Source organism: Eubalaena glacialis, chromosome 2 (assembly GCF_028564815.1).
Source record: "Eubalaena glacialis isolate mEubGla1 chromosome 2, mEubGla1.1.hap2.+ XY, whole genome shotgun sequence".
NCBI lineage: Eukaryota > Metazoa > Chordata > Mammalia > Artiodactyla > Balaenidae > Eubalaena > Eubalaena glacialis.
In genome coordinates this window covers 68,930,754-68,950,900 of record NC_083717.1, presented here as the reverse complement: position 1 = coordinate 68,950,900, position 20,147 = coordinate 68,930,754, and the positions used below count along the sequence as shown (strand labels likewise).

Sequence of the window (20,147 nt, the reverse complement as noted above, 5' to 3'; positions counted from 1 at the left end):
AACATTTAGAGAAGAGCTAACACCTATCCTTCTCAAACTCTTCCAAAATATTGCAGAGGGAGGAACACTCTCAAACTCATTCTACGAGGCCACCATCACCCCGATACCAAAACCAGACAAAGATGTCACAAAGAAAGAAAACTACAGGCCAATATCACTGATGAACATAGATGCAAAAATCCTCAACAAAATACTAGCAAACAGAATCCAACAGCACATTAAAAGGATCATACACCATGATCAAGTGGGGTTTATTCCAGGAATGCAAGGATTCTGCAATATATGCAAATCAATCAACGTGATACACCATATTAACAAACTGAAGGAGAAAAACCACATGATCATCTCAATAGATGCAGAAAAAGCTTTTGACAAAATTCAACACCCATTTATGATAAAAGCCCTGCAGAAAGTAGGCATAGAGGGAACTTTCCTCAACATAATAAAGGCCATATATGACAAACCCACAGCCAACATCATCCTCAATGGTGAAAAACTGAAACCATTTCCACTAAGATCAGGAACAAGACAAGGTTGCCCACTCTCACCACTATTATTCAACATAGTTTTGGAAGTGTTAGCCACAGCAATCAGAGAAGAAAAAGAAATAAAAGGAATCCAAATCAGAAAAGAAGAAGTAAAGCTGTCACTGTTTGCAGATGACATGACACTGTATATAGAGAATCCTAAAGATGCTACCAGAAAACTACTAGAGCTAATCAATGAATTTGGTAAAGTAGCAGGATACAAAATTAATGCACAGAAATCTCTTGCATTCCTATACACTAATGATGAAAAATCTGAAAGTGAAATTAAGAAAACACTCCCATTTACCATTGCAACAAAAAGAATAAAATATCTAGGAATAAACCTACCTAAGGAGACAAGAGACCTGTATGCAGAAAACTATAAGACACTGATGAAAGAAATTAAAGATGATACAAATAGATGGAGAGATATACCATGTTCTTGGATTGGAAGAACCAACATTGTGAAAATGACTCTACTACCCAAAGCAATCTACAGATTCAACGCAATCCCTATCAAACTACCACTGGCATTTTTCACAGAACTAGAACAAAAAATTTCACAATTTGTATGGAAACACAAAAGACCCCGAATAGCCAAAGCAATCTTGAGAACGAAAAATGGAGTTGGAGGAATCAGGCTCCCTGACTTCAGACGATACTACAAAGCCACAGTAATCAAGACAGTATGGTACTGGCACAAAAACAGAAATATAGATCAATGGAACAGGATAGAAAGCCCAGAGATAAACCCACGCACATATGGTCACCTTATCTTTGATAAAGGAGGCAAGCATATACAGTGGAGAAAAGACAGCCTCTTCAATAAGAGGTGCTGGGAAAACTGGACAGCTACATGTAAAAGAATGAAATTAGAACACTCCCTAACACCATAAACAAAAATAAACTCAAAATGGATTAAAGACCTAAATGTAAGGCCAGACACTATCAAACTGTTAGAGGAAAACATAGGCAGAACACGCTATGACATAAATCACAGCAAGATCCTTTTTGACCCAGCTCCTAGAGAAATGGAAATAAAAACAAAAATAAACAAATGGGACCTAATGAAACTTAAAAGCTTTTGCACAGGAAAGGAAACCATAAACAAGATGAAAAGACAACCCTCAGAATGAGAGAAAATATTTGCAAATGAAGCAACTGACAAAGGATTAATCTCCAAAATTTACAAGCAGCTCATGCAGCTCAACGACAAAAAAACAAACAACCCAATCCAAAAATGGGCAGAAGACCTAAATAGACATTTCTCCAAAGAAGATATACAGATTGCCAACAAACACATGAAAGAATGCTCAACATCATTAATCATCAGAGAAATGCAAATCAAAGCAACACTGAGATATCATCTCACACCAGTCAGAATGGCCATCATCAAAAAATCGAGAAACATTAATGCTGGAGAGGGTGTGGAGAAAAGGGAACCTTCTTGCACTATTGGTGGGAATGTAAATTGATAGAGCCACTATGGAGAACAGTCTGGAGGTTCCTTAAAAAACTAAAAATAGAACTACCATATGACGCAGCAATCCCACTACTGGGCACATACCCTGAGAAAACCATAATTCAAAAAGAGTCATGTACCAAAATGTTCATTGCAGTTCTATTTACAATAGCCAGGACATGGAAACAACCTAAGTGTTCATCATCAGATGAATGGATAAAGAAGATGTGGCACATATATACAATGGAATATTACCCAGCCATAAAAAGAAACAAAATGGAGTTATTTGTAGTGAGGTGGATGGAGTTAGAGTTTGTCATACAGAATGAAGTAAGTCAGAAAGAGAAAAACAAATATAGTATGCTAACACATATATATGGAATCTAAGGAAAAAAAAAAAAAGGTCATGAAGAACCTAGTGGCAAGACGTGAATAAAGACACAGACCTACTAGAGAATGGACTTGAGGATATGGGGAGGGGGAAGGGTAAGCTGTGACAAAGTGAGAGAGTGGCATGGACATATATACACTACCAAACATAAAATAGATAGCTAGTGGGAAGCAATCGCATACCACAGGGAGATTAGCTCGGTGCTTTGTGACCACCTAGAGGGGTGGGATAGGGAGGGTGGGAGGAAGGGAGATGTAAGAGGGAAGAGATATGGGAACATATGTATATGTATAACTGATTCACTTTGTTATAAAGCAGAAACTAACACACCATTGTAAAGCAATTATACTCCAATAAAGATGTTAAAAAAAAAAAGAATGTAACAAGAAACAAGGAAGGATGCTACATAATGATAAAAGGATCAATCCTAGAAGACGATATAACAATTATAAATATATATGCACCCAACATAGGAGCACCTCAATACATAAGGCAAATGCTAACAGCTATAAGAGAGGAAATTGACAGTAACACAATAATAGTGGGCGACTTTAACACCTCACTTACACCAATGGACAGATCATCCAAACAGAAAATTAATAAGGAAACATAAGCTTTAAATGACACAATAGACCAGATAGATTTAATTGATATTTATAGGACATCCCATCCAAAAACAGCAGATTACACTTTCTTCTCAAGTGCACACGGAACATTCTCCAGGACAGATCACATCCTGGGTCACAAATCAAGCCTTGGTAAATTTAAGAAAGGTGAAATCATATCATCTTTTTCAACCACAACGCTAGGAGCTTAGAAATAAATTACAGGGAAATAAACATAAAAAACACAAACACATGGAGGCTAAACAATACATTACTAAATAACCAAGAGATCACTGAAGAAATCAAAGAGGAAATCAAAAAATACCTAGAGACAAATGACAATGAAAACACGACGATCCAAAATCTATGGGATGCAGCAACAGCAGATCAAAGACGGATGTTTATGGCAGTACAATCCTACCTCAAGAAACAAGAAAAATCTCAAACAAACAATCTAACCTTACACCTAAAGGGACTAGAGAGAGAAGAAGAAACAAAACCCAAAGTTACTAGAAGGAAAGAAATCATAAAGTTCAGAGCAGAAATAAATGAAATAGAAACAAAGAAAACAATAGCAAAGATCAGTAACCTAAAGGCTGGTTCTTTGAGAAGATAAACAAAATTGATAAACCTTTAGCCAGACTCCTCAAGAAAGAGAGGGAGAGGACTCAAATCAATAAAACTAGAAATGAAAAAGGAGAAGTTACAACGGGCACCGCAGAAATACAAAGCATCCTAAGAGACTACTATAAGCAACTCTATACCAATAAAATGGACAACCTGGAAGAAATGGACAAATTCTTAGAAAGGTATAACCTTTCAAAACTGAACCAGGAAGAAATAGAAAATATGAACAGACCAATCACAAGTAATGAAATTGAAGCTGTGATTAAAAATCTTCCAACAAACCAAAGTCCAGGACCAGACGGCTTCACAGGTGAATTCTATCAAACATTTAGAGAAAAGCTAACACCCATCCTTCTCAAACTCTTCCAAAAAATTGCAGAGGAAGGAACACTCCCAAACTCATTCTATGAGGCCACCATCACCCTGATACCCAAACCAGACAAAGATACTACAAAAAAAGAAAATTACAGACCAATATCACTGATGAATATAGATGCAAAAATCCTCAACAAAATACTAGCACACAGAATCCAACAACGCATTAAAAGGATCATACACCACGATCAAGTGGGATTTATCCCAGGGATGCAAGGATTCTTCAATATGCGCAAATCAATCAATGTGATACACCATATTAACAAATTAAAGAATAAAAACCATATGATCATCTCAATAGATGCAGAAAAAGCTTTTGACAAAAATCAACACCCATTTATGATAAAAACTCTCCAGAAAGTGGGCACAGAGGGAACCTACCTCAACATAATAAAAATCATATACGACAAAACCACAGCAAACATCATTCTCAATGGTGAAAAACTGAAAGCATTTCCTCTAAGATCAGGAACAAGACAACGATGTCCACTCTCACCACTATTATTCAACAGTTTTGGAAGTCCTAGCCACGGCAATCAAAGAAAAGAAATAAAAGGAATACAAATTGGAAAAGAAGAAGTAAAACTGTCACTGTTTGCAGATGACATGATACTATACATAGAGTATCCTAAAGATGCCACCAGAAAACTACTAGAGCTTATCAATGAATTTGGTAAAGTTGCAGGATACAAAATTCATGCACAGAAATCTCTTGCATTCCTATATACTAACAACGAAAGAACAGAAAGAGAAATTAAGGAAACAATCCCATTCACCACTGCAACAAAAAGAATAAAATACCTAGGAATAAACCTACCTAAGGAGGTAAACGACCTGTACTCAGAAAACTATAAGACAATGATGAAAGAAATCAAAGATGACACCAACAGATGGAGAGATATAGCATGTTCTCGGATTGGAAGAATCATTACTGTGAAAATGACTACACTACCCAACGCAATCTACAGACTCAATGCAATCCCTATCAATTTACCAATGGCATTTTTTACAGAACTAGAACAAAAAATCTTAAAATTTGTATGGAGACACAAAAGACCCCGAATAGCCAAAGTAATCTTGAGAGAAAAGAATGGAGCTGGAGGAATCAGACTCCCTGACTTCAGACTATACTACGAAGTTACAGTAATCAAGACAATATGGTATCAACACAAAAACAGAAATATAGATCAATGGAACAGGATAGAAAGCCCAGAGGTAAACTCACGCACCTATGGTCAACTAATCTATGACAGAGGAGGCAGGGATATACAACGGAGAAAAGACAGCCTGTTCAATAAGTGGTGCTGGGAAAACGGGACAGCTACATGTAAAAGAATGAAATTAGAACACTCCCTAACACCATACACAAAAATAAACTCAAAATGGATAACATAGGAAGAGCACTCTTTGATATAAATCACAGCAAGATCTTTTTTGATCCACCTCCTAGAGTAATGGAAATAAAAACAGAAATAAACAAATGGGACCTAATGAAACTTAAAAACTTTTGCACAGCAAAGGAAAGTATAAACAAGATGAAAAGACAACCCTCAGGATGGGAGAAAATATTTGCAAATGAAGCAACTGACAAAGGATTAATCTCCAAAATATATAAACAGCTCATGGTACTCAATATCACAAACCACTCAATCCAAAAATGGGCAGAAGACCTAAATAGACATTTCTCCAAAGAAGACATACAGATGGCCAAGAGGCACATGAAAAGCTGCTCAACATCACTAATTATTAGAGAAATGCATATCAAAACTACAATGAGGTATCACCTCACATCTGTTAGAATGGGCTTCACCAGAAAATCTACAAACAACAAATGCTGGAGAGGGTGTGGAGAAAAGGGAACCCTCTTGCACTGTTGGTGGGAATGTAAAGTGATACAGCCACTATGGAGATCAGTATGGAGGTTCCTTAAAAAACTAAAAATAGAATTACCATATGACCCAGCAATCCCACTACTGGGCATATACACTGGGAAAACCATAATTCAAAAAGACACATGCGGGCTTCCCTGGTGGCGCAGTGGTTGAGAGACTGCCTGCCAATGCAAGGGACATGGGTTCGAGCCCTGGTCTGGGAAGATCCCACATGCCGCGGAGCAACTAGGCCCGTGAGCCACAACTATTGAGCCTGCGCGTCTGGAGCCTGTGCTCTGCAACAAGAGGCCGCGACAGTGAGAGGCCCGCGCACCGCGATGAAGAGTGGCCCCTGCTTGCCACAACTAGAGAAAGCCCTCGCACAGAAACGAAGACCCAACACAGCCACAAATAAATAAATAAATAAATAAATTTATAAAAAAAAAAAAAAGACACATGCACCCCAATGTTCACTGCAGCACTATTTACAATAACCAGGTCATGAAAGCAACCTAAATGCCCATCGACAGAAGAATGGATAAAGAAGATGTGGTACATATATACAATGGAATATTACTCAGCCATAGAAAGGAACAAAATCGAGTCATTTGTAGAGATGTGGATGGACCTAGAGATTGTCATACACAGTGAAGTAAGTCAGAAAGAGAAAAACAAATATCGTATATTAACGCATATATGTGAAATCTAGAAAAATGGTACAGATGAACAGGTTTACAAGGGAGAAATAGAGACACAGATGTAGAGAACACACGTATGGACAGGCACCAAGGGGGAAAGCGGGGGGGGGGGGATGAATTGGGAGATTGGGATTGATCTATATACACTAATATGTATAAAATAGATAACTAGTAAGAACCTGCTATATAAAAAATAAAAGAAAAGTCAAAAGAAAAGAAATCTCTAATGACTCACCACTTCCTATAAGAAAAAGCCCAGATTCTCCTGCCTCGAATACAGGCCTCTCTCTCCTAAGCTATCTCCAACTGCTAGGTGAGAGACTCCTAGTGACCCTAGAACATACAACCATTATTCTTGATGCCATGCTTCCTCTACTGTTTGCCACTCTCCCACTTCACCAACCCAAATCTAGACCATCCTGTGAAGACGACTGCCAAGACCCGCTTTTGCCTTGAAACTCTCTCTCTGTACTCAAGCCCATAGTAAAGGCCCCATCTCTGGCCTCTCTGCCTTTGCTACTTGCATCAGTCATTCTGTGCTCATCAAAGACTGCCTTGCACAGTTACATAGCATTTTAAAAGTGTACACTTTGATTCCTCAGCTGGATTGTGAGCTCCTTAAGGCTAGGATTTATGTTTTACAATTTTGGGGGTATTTCTCAAAGCCAAAGACAATGCCAGGCATATTATAGGCAAGTTCTAAATTCTTGTTAACTATTAAACATATATCTTAAATTCTTAGAAATGTTTCTTTTGGCTCTCTCTTCAACTGGGGACTTAAACTTGAACAAATCCACAGATTTCATATAATCCTAATGCTTCCACATATAACCAAATAATTTAAAACTTACATGGAACAGGAGGAAAAAGCTCCTCAGGACTTTTAGTCCCAAGTTACTTACCATTCTTCATCACTACATTGGACCAGACATTGGCATTCAAGGCTTGAACAATTCGCTTTACTCCTGTAGATTCTGGGAAGTCATCTAATCAGGGAGGAAAAATATATATATTTATACACGCACTTATACATACACATATATATATACACACTCATCCTTAAATATTCATGAGGGAATAGCTCCAGGACCCCCCTCCCCACTGTGGATACCAAAATCTGCAGATGCTCAAGCTCCTTATATAAAATGTCATAGTATTCGTATATAATCTACCCACATCATCCCATTTTTTTTCCTCCCATATACTTTAAATCATCTCTTAAATACCAAATACTACTTAAATTTTTTGCAATTTTCTGGAATTTTTCTTCCAAATATTTTCAGTCTGCTGTTGGTTGAATCCATGGAGGCAGAACCCTTGGATACAGAGGGCTGACCGTATATGTATATATAGCCCACAAGCCACATTTTTAAACAACTGTGGCTTAATTATCTTGCTCATTTAGTTGTTACTTCACATTGTAACTTAAGTAAAAAAGGGAAAAAATTAAGGAAATACAAAGCTTAGAGCTCCTGATAAGAATATTCTAGAAACTGGAGAGCAATCAAGATGGCAGAGGAGTAAGACGTGGAGCTCACCTCCTTCAACAAATACATCAAAAATATATCTACAGGTGGAACGATTCTCACAGAACATCTACTGAACACTGGCAGAAGACCTCAGACTTCTGAAAGGACAAGAAAATCTCCATGTTACTGCGTAGAACAAAAGAAGAAGAAAAAAAAGAGAGAGAGAGAAAGGAATCAGGACAGGACCTGAACCCCTGGGAGGGAGCTGTGAAAGAGGAAAGGTTCCCACACCCTAGGAAGTCCCCTCATTGGCAGGGAGATCAGCCAGGATAGAGGGGGAGCTTCGGAGCCTTGGAGGAAAGTGCAGCAACTAGCTGCAGAAAGCAAAATGGAGGGAGATCTACACAGACAGTCAGTATGGCCGCCCTGCACTCCCCAGCCTGAGACGTGCATCCGTTGGTGCAGGCGGGGGCTGGGTGTTGGAGCTTTGGAGGTCAAACCCAGGGAGAGGAATGGGGTTGGCTGCATGGAGATAGCCTGAAGGAGCTGGAGTGTGGTACGGCCACAACCAAGGGTGTACATGGAAGAAGCCTGGGCCCGCCATAGAGGTAAGGTGCCACTGTTGGGGGGCATGCAAGGGGAGGGGCAGGACCGCTTTAGGAGCCTCTTTCCCCATGCGCATGGTATCACGTGACAGGACACAGCCTACACGAGCTCTGAGGGCAGGCATGAGCCGCCACAGCCACTGAGAGATTCAGGAGCAGGCGCCAATTGCTGCCCCCACCATTGTGGGATCCAGAACCACACATGAGCCGCCGCCATGGGCCCTGGGAGTGGGCACCAGCCACCACTGCCATTGCTGGCTGTTATCCCCTTGATAGGGAGCGCACAAGAGCTGCAGCATCTGCACACCCCCTATCAAGGGGCTAACAGCCAGCACATGCTGAGGAAAGATGCAGAAGGCATCCATATGAAAAGCAGCCCTTGCACCAAAAACATTAAACCCACACAAGCTACACAGGGATGCTCCTGCATATAAATAGCCTTCCAAGATCACAGTAGGTAACTGTTTTTCCTAAACTCACAGAGTAAGAGAAATATACGTGAAATGAAAAAGCAGAGAAACCACTCCCAGTTAAAAGACCAAGAGAATCCCCCTAAAAGAATAAACAATGAAACAGACCTCTTCAGTGTAATACACACCGAGTTCAAAAAGGAGGTAATGAAAATACCAAAGGAATTAAGAAAGGCTATCGAAAGAAATGCAGAGTACTGTAAAAAGAAACTAGAAACTATAAGAAGGAGCCAAGAAAAATTAGAAAATTCATTTCCCGAGATTAAAGCTGAGCTAAAGGCAATGACTAGCAGAATGAATAATGCAGAAGAACGAATAAGTGATCTAGAAGATAAAATAATGAAAATCACCCAATCAGAACAGCAGACAGAAAGCCAAATGAAAAAAAATGAAAACAATATAAAAAGACCCACGGGATAATATAAAGCGTGCCACTCTATGCATAACAGGGATTCCAGAAGAAGAAAGAGAAAAGGAGATTGAAAAGGTATTTGAAGAAATTATGCCTGAAAATTTCCCAAACCTAAAAAAGGAAACAGTTATCCAGATACAGAAAGCACAGAAGGTCACGAACAAAATGAACCCAAACAGACGTACACTAAGACATATTACAATCGAAATGGCAAAAGTTAAACATAAAGAGAGGATTCTAAAGGCAGCAAGAGAAAAACAAAGAGTTAATTACAAGGGAACCCCCATAAGGCTGATTTCTCTACAGAAGCACCACAGGCCAGAAGGGAGTAGAAAAACATATTCAAAATCTTGAAGGGGAAAAATCTGCAATCTACAATGCTCTACCCAGCAAGATTATCATTTAGAATAGAAGGAGAGATAAAGAATTTCTCAGACAAGCAAAAATTAAAAGAATACAGCAATACTAAACCTAACCTAAAAGAAATATTCAAAGGTCTTCTCTAATTTGAAAAGAAGCACGAAGATATAGGAAAGAGGAAATCACAACTGGAAAGTAAATCACTTAAATAAGCCAGTATACAGATGGAAAAAAAATTTTTTTTTAATCAATATGTGAAAGAAATGATAAACACAAGGAACAGCAAAAGGATAAACATAAAGATATAAAAGAGGACATCAAAATCATAAAATGTGGGGGAGGAGAGTAAGAAAATGTAGATTCTTTTTTTAGAATGCATTTGAGCCTATATGACTGTCAGTCTAAAGCAAGCAGATATAGTAAGGAGTTAACATACTTGAAAAACAGGGTAACCACAAATCAAAAACATACAATAGATTCACAAAAACCAAAAAAAAGAGAACACAAGCATAAAATAAAAGAAAATCATCAAACCACAAAATGAAAAACAAAAAAGAAAAAGGGACAAAAAAGAAACACAGCATCAACTGGAAAACAAGGTTTAAAATGGCAATAAATACATATTTATCAATAATTACCTTAAACGTCAATGGACTAAATGCTCCAATCAAAAGACAGAGTGGCAGACTGGATAAAAAAACAAGAAAGTACCATATGCTGCCTACAAGGCACCCACTTTAGAGCAAAGGACACACACAGATTGAAAGTGAGGGGATGGAAAAAAGACATATCATGCAAACAGAAATGACAAGAAAGTGAGGGTTGCAATACTCATGTCAGACAAAATAGACTTTAAAACAAAGGCCATAAAGAAAGATAAAGAAGGACACTATATAATGACAAAAGGATCAATAAAAGGAGAGGATTTTCACTCGTCAACATATATGCACCTAATACAGGAAAACCCAAATACATAAAACAAATACTAACAGACATAAAAGGAGAAATTGACGGGAATACAATAATAGTAGGTGACTTTAACACCCCACCCACATCAATGGACAGATCTTCTAGACAGAAAATCAATAAGGCAACAGATATCCTAAATTATACAATAGAACAGTTAGACTTAATTGATATTTTCAGGACATCATATTCAAAAAACCCAGAATACACATTCTTTTCAAGTGCACATGTAATATTCTCTAGGACTGATGACATACTGGGGCACAAAACAATAGAGTCAGATTCACCACAAAGAAAAGAGAGAGAACCCAAAATAGAAAAAAAGTATCAATATAAAAAAAAAATAGAAAAAAAATCAATAAAATGAAGAGCTGGTTCTTTGAAAGGGTAAACAAAACTGACAAACTTTTCTTTGTGGTGAGTAGCCAGACTCACCACAAAGAAAAGAGAGAGAACCCAAATAAACAAAATAAGAAATGAAAAAGGAGAAATATCAACCAAGACCGCAGAAATACAAAACAACCATAAGAGAATACGATGAACAACTATATGCCAACAAATTCAACAACCTAGAAGAAATGAACAAGTTTCTAGAAACATACAGCCCATCAAGAAGAAATATAACAGATAATTTGAAAAGACCTATCATTAGAAGTGAAATAGAATCTGTAATTAAAAGAAATAAAAAAAAAAACTCCCTACAAACAAAAATCCAGGACCAGATGGGCTTCACAGGTGAGTTTTACCAAACATACAAAGAACTTTTACCAATCCTCAAACTCTTCCAAAAGACTGAAGAGGAGGGAACACTCCCGAAGACATTCTATGAAGCCACTATCACCCTGATACCAAAACCAGACAAAGATACCACCAAAAAAGAAAATTACAGGCCAGTATCTTTGAGGAATATAGAAGCAAAAATTCTCAACAAAGTATTAGCAAACTGAATGCAACAAAATATGCAAAAGATCATACACCATGACCAAGTGGGATTCATCCTAAATTCATAAGGATGGTTCAACATATGCAAATCAATCAATGTGATACACTGCATCAACAAAAGAAAAGACAAAAACCACATGATCATCTCAATAGATGCAGAAAAACCACTTGACAAAATCAACATCCATTAATGATAAAAACTCTTACCAGAGTGGGCATAAAGGGAACATATCTCAACACAATAAAAGTTACTTGTGACAAACCCACAGCCAATATACTCAATGATGAAAAGCTGAAATCCTTCCCTCTAAAATCTGGAACAAGGATGCCCAGTCTCACCACTTCTATTCAACATAATATTGGAAGTCCTAGTCACAGCAATCAGATATGAACAAGAAAATGTATCCAAATTGGAAGGGAAGAGGTAAAATTGTCACTATGTGCAGATGACATGATACTACATACAGCAAACCCTAAGAACTCCACACAAAAACTACTAGATATAATAAATGAATTCAGCAAAGTAGCAGGATACAAGATTAACATTCAGAAATCAGTTGCATTCCTTTATACTAACAATGAAATATCAGAAAGGGAATGTAAAAAAAAATTCCTTTTAAAATTGCACCAAAAAAAAAAAAAAAAACAAAATGGAATACCTAGGAATAAACCTTACCAAGGAGGTGAAAGACTTATATGCTGAGAACTATAAAACATTAATAAAGGAAATAAAAGAGGATTCAAAGCAATGGAAAGATATCCCATGCTCTTGGATAAATTAATATTGTTAACATGGCAATACTACCCAAAGCAATTTACAGATTTAATGCGATCCCTATCAAATTACCCATGACATTTTTCACAGAACTAGAACAAATAATCCAAAATCTTATTATGGAACCATAAAAGACCCAGAATTGCTAGAGCAATCCTGAGGAAAAGCAACAAAGCAGGAGGCATAACTCTCCCAGACTTCAGAAAATACTAAAAAGCTACAGTAATCAAAACAGTGTGGTATTGGTACAAAAACAGGCATACGGATCAATGAAACAGAACAGAGAGCATAGAAATAAACCCACACAACTACAGTCAATTAATCTTTGACAAACAAGGCAAGAATATACAATGGAGAAAAGACATTCGCTTCAGCAAGTAGTACTGGGAAAGTTGGACAGCTGCATACAAATCAATGAAGTTAGAACACACCCTCACACCATACACAAAAATAAACTCAAAATGGCTTAAAGACTTAAATATAAGACATGACACCATAAAATTCCTAGAAGAGAACATAGGCAAAACATTCTCTGACATAAATTGTACCAATGTTTTCTTAGGTCAGTCTCCCAAGGCAATAAAAATAAAAACAAAATTAAACAAATGGGACCTAACCAAACTTACAAGCTTTTGCACAGCAAAGGAAACCATAAAAAAAATGAAAAGACAACCTACGGAATGGGAGAAAATATTTGCAAATGATGCAAGAGACAAGGGCTTAATCTCCAAAATATATAAACAGTTCATACAACTCAACAACAAAAAAACAAACAACCCAATCGAAAATGAGCAGAAGACCTAAACAGACATTTCTCCAAAGAAGACATACAGATGGCCAGTAGGCACATGAAAAGATGCTCAACATCACCAATTATTAGAGAAATGCAAATCAAAACTACAATGAGGTATCACCTCACACCAGTCAGAATGGCCATCATTAAAAACTCTACACATAACAAATGCTGGAGAGGATGTGGAGAAAAGGGAACACTCCTACACTGCTGGTGGGAATGTAAGTTGGTACAGCTACTATGGAAAACAGTATGTAGGTCCATCAGAAAACTAAAAATAGAATTACTATATGATCCAGCAATCCCACTCCTGGATATATACCTGGACAAAACTATAATTCAAAAAGATACATGCACCCCTATGTTCACAGCAGCACTGTTCACAATAGCCAAAACATGGAAACAACCTAAATGTCCATCAACAGATGAATGGATAAAGAGGATGTGGTACATATATACAACGGAATACCACTCAGACATAAAAAAGAACAAAATAATGCCATTTGCAGCAACATGGATGCAACTAGAGATTATCATACTAAATGAAGTAAATCAGAAAGAGAAAGACAAATACTATATATCATTTACATGTGGAATCTAAAATATGGCAGAGATTTCCCTCGTGGTGCAACGGTTAAGAATCTGCCTGCCAATGCAGGGGACATGGGTTCGAGCCCTGGTCCGGGAAGATCCCACATGCCACAGAGCAACTAAGCCCGTGCGCCACAACTACTGAGCCTGCGCTCTAGAGCCCGCGAGCCACAACTACTGAAGCCCGCGCTCCACAACTACTAAAGCCCACACGCCTAGAGCCCATACTCTGCAATAAGAGAAGCCACCACAATGAGAAGCCCGCGTACCACAATGAAGAGTAGCCCCCACTCGCCACAACTAGAGAAAGCCCACGCGCAGTAATGAAGACCCAATACAGCCAAAAAAAATAAATAATTTATAAAAATAAAAAAATTTTTAAAAAATATGGCACAAATGAACCTATCTACAAAACAGAAACTGACTCATAGACATAGAGAAGAGACTTGTGGTTGACAAAGGGGCACAGGGGTAGGGGAGGGATGGACTGGGAGTTTGGGGTTAGTAGATGCAAACCATTACTACAGAATGAACAAACAACAAGGTCCTACTGTAGAGCACAGGGAACTATATTCAATATCCTGAGATATTTTCCATAATGGAAAAGAATATAAAAAAGAATGTATATATATATGTATATATACATGTATAACTGAATCACTTTGCTGTACAGCAGAAATTAACACAACATTGTAAATCAACTATACTTCAATTTGAAAAAAGAATATTCTAAAAACTAAAACAATTAAATAAATACACAGTATAAAAGGTTTATACAGTAAAGTCAACCCCATTACCTCATGAATGGAATCCACTCATATTCCCCTGAAAATGTTAGTTTCCATCAATTACACAATTTAGTTTAATTAGTTCAGTATGGGTACTATTTTGCTTCTGGACTTTAATTGATACTACTCAAAATAACAGGGCAGTAATCCCAGTTAGTATACCAATAATAAGGTGGTATTCTTAGCTACAATGTGTCAATAGATATGAGTGTGTGCAAAGGAAATGGAAATCCTTCAGCTAGTGAGTATTTTAAGACTGCATATGGAAAATAACAGCAGAAATAGTTTACATGTGGTTTAAAGAGAAAACTCTTCCTAAGAGTTTACGGAGCACAGTCCATATAGAACCTGTCTCTAGTGGCCTGGCCCAGTCCTGGGTGGTTTAAAAGGAAGAGCACAGAATTAGAAGTCAGAAGATCTGAATGTGAACCCAGGCTCTATAACTTATTAGCTATTCGATTAAGGGCAAATCACTCATGCTATTCTCAAAGAAAAGTGGGGATGACACCACTATGTACACCTCTCCCATAGAAAAGGTGCACTGGAACTAATAATTTACTGGTGTAACCTTCCCCTCTAGACTGAAAACTCTTTGAAGGCAGGAGTCATGTCTCACTGAGTTCTCACTCACTACCTATTCTCACTACCTAAACTAACATGGTGCCTGAAAGACACAGTAACTCATGAACTGATGAATCATTTAAAGAATACCACCCTACCAACCTAACAGAAATATGGGAAGGGTTAAACTGAAAATACTCTACAAAGATGAGTTTATCACCATCAGTGTTTAAATGAAGAAATAAAAGCTATGTTTATCTTAACTACGAATGATTCAATTCTTGAAAGAATAACTAATACTTCAGATGATATAACCAGGAACCAAAAATATGATCTGAAATAAAGAACTAGAATCAGTAAGTTGAATTTAATACAAAGAAGCATAAAGTCTCATATTGATGTTTGAATAACACATGCCAATAAAGGACGAGGGTATATGGCTTGGGAACAGTTTGCGTTAAAACATTCTAGGAAGGTTTTAGTTAACTTACATAAAGATGATATGTTGAAATCTATTTTAAGGTTAAGCTGAATTAGGGAATTCCCTGGCACTCCAGTGGTAAGGACTCCACATTCTCACTGCCATGGGCCCCGGTTTGATCCCTGGTTGGGAAACTAAGATCCCACAAGCTGTGCGGCATGGCCAAAAAAGAAAAGAGAGTCTTATATACAAGACACAAAATCATAATAAAGGAACAAGATTGAATAATTTAAAATAAAAGATTAAGCTGAATTAATACAAGAACACTATTCAGACAGGGGCAAGGAGAAGCACAGTGGTATAAAGGAGCAGAGATTCCAAAATAAAAACAGATAAAATAAATGACTCAAATGTTGACCCTCAAGGACAACAGGAAGAAGAGAACATTCTAGTGCCAGAAGTAAGCAGTCACACACATGCTCACATACACAAAACAGGAACAAGTTTAAGGAGTCCTAGAAAAACATGGAAGAGAAATTATACTTATTAATTTTCAATATTCTTAAAAATGTACAGGGAGAAAAATCAGCCTTTTTCTTTCATTTTTGTCCTCTTCTTCTCAGGCAGTGCTTTATTCCTGAAGGTAACAACATTTGCAAAACTTCTAAATAAGCCAGGATATAGAAAAGTGTTTCTTAATTTCTTTTTTAAAAAAATATAGGTTTCACGTAATGATTACTTTTAGCCTCTCTATGCACTTTAATTCATGTTGACTGCCCTACTTAGAACGTCTTTTACAACAACTGGCATCTTGCTACCAGTCCTATAAGTCCAGTACCTTCTCCATTTCTTCCCCATGGAGCGGCTGACATGTGAGATTTCATGTACCAATGCGTTCTCTGAACTTCTGAAGATAAATAACCTCTTCCGTCTCTGAAACACCATAACACCAATATACATATTTTTTATAATACGATGTTCCACTTGGTAATTCAATTATTTGTATACCTGTTTCATCTCTTATACCAGATTATAAGGTTTTGGTGAGCCAAAACCCATCTTATCTTGGTAGATTCCACAGCAGCTAGCATAGTTGTACTTGGAAGAAAAGATGAGAAGAGGAATGTGGGAAGGGGGAAAAAGAGGGGGAATAAATAGAAGGTCCAAAGTATAGTAGAAGACAGGTAAGTGCAGAGTTACCCCGGGGGTGCGCATTCTGGGTCTATTTGTGGTTTCAAATATCCAAAAGACATACAAATAGTATTGACATGTTCCCTAGGGTTCCTGGGAATTCAACCTCAGGTTACTAGGAATTCAAAATAAGAAACATAAACTTTAACTATTTATGAATACAGATCAAACCCTCCTTTTTTGGCAGCAGAGAAAGGATAAGAGACTGAGGAAATGACTAAGATTTAAGGTAGAAATCTCTACCTTTATCCATAAGAAAAACAAACATTTCAAAAGTCCTAAAATGGGTGGTAAAACCAAATAAATGGATTATTCAATTAACAGACCGCATCAATGGATTCTGCACAAATCTTTTCAAAGAGCTAGTGAAAAATGTGTTTTGAATATCACTTTGATTCTTCTTCCCTGAATTAAAACAATCGCTCATATCTGAATCCAAATGCCATGCTTTCTCCTGACACATAAATACTTACCATCCTCCTCAGGCAACTCTTCTGGACTAAGTTCTACTAATTCAAAGCCATGTTTGATACACCACTCTTGAGCCTTCTGTCGGTTTACACCTAAAATAACACACAAAAGATTCTTTATAAGCAAAAATAAAATAAAACATGAATATTGCTGCAATACTCTCCACAATCTCAAAGTGTTACCTTTAATGTCAATGTTATTCTAAAGGCATACAAAATAAATTAATATAAGGAAAATGATTTCTCAAATCCCAAGTGTCCGTTCTTAAAAAATAAAATGTAAATATTGCAAGATTCCAAAGAGAAATAGCTGAAAATATTTTTGTAAGGTAATAAATTATCACACAAGATATACTGTTCTAAGTTAAGGAAACCAATGTATTGTTTACCAAGGAATGGCAAATGTAACGTACGTACCACCTACAATCCCACTGGAGTTCCTTACCATTTTCAGACACTCTATCGCAAACCAAGATCATCACCTCAGGTAACCATGCTTCTGCCAGTGGAAGCCAGGAGGAAACACTATCGAGACCAGATTTCTAGAGGGAGGAGAAAGAAACATAGAAACAAAAACAGAAAAAGAGACATTAAGAGACCTCACAGAAAATGCAAGGTTAAAAAAAACAAAGCACAAAATAATTTCTTATTCAAGGTCCATGGAAAACAAAATCTTACTTGTGTGCTGTCAAAGTAAACCACAAATGCTTGGACAGACTCTGCAATCTCTGCAGTGACGAGAAATTTGTTTGGCACCACACACAGATTAATATCTGCTGAATAGTATTTATTATCAATGGTCCAGGGATAAAACCTCACGGCATCGTTGGCAGTCACTTCCACAATAAGATCTTCTGTTCCAAGGATATCTAAATAAATGACACAATATTACCATGGAAAGTACAAAACCAATATACAATGGTCAATTTTCTCAGTAAGATACCAGATTAATAATTCTCTTTATGCAAGGATTTCAAAGGGCCTCTGATTAATTAGGATATTTTCCTTCTCTGATCATTTGATTATAAAAGTAATGGTGACATAATTTAATTCAATTAATTGGCTTTTTTCTTTAAGAACATAAAAACTATTGTGACTAGATTAGATAGTAGTAGAGAACAAAACAGTCATCTAACCAAATACCCAGTAAAGAGCAAGCAGAAGAGAAAGAAAACCAGCTACATTTATTTTATTGCTTACATATTTCATGGAAGCTGGAAGACTGTGAGAATAGTCAAGAACTTGTAACTATTTTGTACTTACTGCAAGCTAAAAGGAAGACAGCAGCAAAGCTAAACCAGTAACAAAACGGTTACACACAGTCCCTGGGCCAAATGTTGACACATTAATTCAACTAATGAAATAAAAGAATGGATACTGGTAAATTACCCCATTCCATTTATATATATTCAGCCTTCTTCAGATTCTGTGAAAGCCAACTCAAATTCTTGTTGACAAAGACACTTCTGGCAAATTTTAATATAGAAAGCCAAGCAAATTAAATGATTTAGGAAAGAACCAAATGTTTCAGAAATCCATGTGCAACATGGGTATAACTAGTGAAATTCTTAACAGTAAATTACCAAGTCAATGATGAATAAATATAGATGTGGTCATGGAACCACTGGAGCATTTTGCTTCCATAATGTCATACAATATTTAGAACTTGAAGAGACATCAGAAATTGTTCTAACCCGAACTCCCAACTCTCACACCCATAACCATAACCTCAATTTTACACAGATGTGGAAAATTAGCTTAGAGAAGTAAAATAACATGCCACTAACTGGGTTATAATAAGAATATACAGCCAAACGGCCACAAACTCCTTTTTAATGCATACTAAGATGAACATATAAAATATTCCTCACGAAAAAGAACACAGCAGGAGGCATAACCCTCCTAGACTTCAGACAATATTACAAAACTACAGTAATCAAAACAGCATAGTACTGGCACAAAAACAGACATGGATCAATGAAACAGAATAGAGAGCACAGAAATAAACCCACACAACTACGGTCAATTAATCTTTGACAAAGAAGGCAAGAATATACAATGGAGAAAAGACATTCGCTTCAGCAAGTAGTACTGGGAAAGTTGGACAGCTGCATGCAAATCAATGAAGTTAGAACACACCCTCACACCATACACAAAAATAAACTCAAAATGGCTTAAAGACTTAAATGTAAGACATGACACCATAAAATTCCTAGAAGAGAACATAGGCAAAACATTCTCTGACATAAATCATACCAACGTTTTCTTAGGTCAGTCTCCCAAGGGAATAGATATAAAAGCAAAAATAAACAAATGGAGCTAATCAAACTTACAAGCTTTTGCACAGCAAAGAAAACCATAAACAAAACAAGAAGACAGCCTGCGGACTGGGAGAAAATATTTGCAAATCACGTGACTGACAAGGGCTTAATTTCCCAAATACACAAACAGCTCATACAACTCAATAACAAAACAACAAACAACCCAATCATAAAATGGGCAGAAGACCTAAACAGACATTTCTCCAAAGAAGACATACAGATGGCCAGTAGGCACATGAAAAGATGCTCAACATCGCCAATTATAAGAGAAATGCAAATCAAAACTATAATGAGGTACCACCTCACACCAGTCAGAATGGCCATCATTAAAAAGTCCACAAATTACAAATAGTGAGAGGGTGTGGAGAAAAGGGAACATTCTTACACTGTTGGTGGGAATGTGAGTTGGTGCAGCCACTGTGGAAAACAGTATGGAGGTTCCTCAGAAAACTAAAA

The 20,147-nt window shown here is 37.1% G+C and overlaps 1 protein-coding gene across 2 annotated transcripts in view; it reads right to left on the bottom strand.

Moving 5' to 3' along the window:
* Positions 1–20,147, bottom strand: part of AAGAB (alpha and gamma adaptin binding protein) — an 81,984-nt gene that overhangs the window by 33,930 nt on the left and 27,907 nt on the right. For both annotated transcript variants that reach the window (XM_061181989.1, XM_061181988.1), the window contains exons 2-5: positions 18,049–18,239; positions 17,816–17,912; positions 17,374–17,463; positions 7,459–7,542 (exon numbers count right to left, since the gene is read on the bottom strand). In XM_061181989.1, coding sequence (XP_061037972.1) covers positions 7,459–7,542; positions 17,374–17,463; positions 17,816–17,912; positions 18,049–18,239 — 462 coding nt within the window. The remainder of the gene's footprint in view (positions 1–7,458; positions 7,543–17,373; positions 17,464–17,815; positions 17,913–18,048; positions 18,240–20,147) is intronic.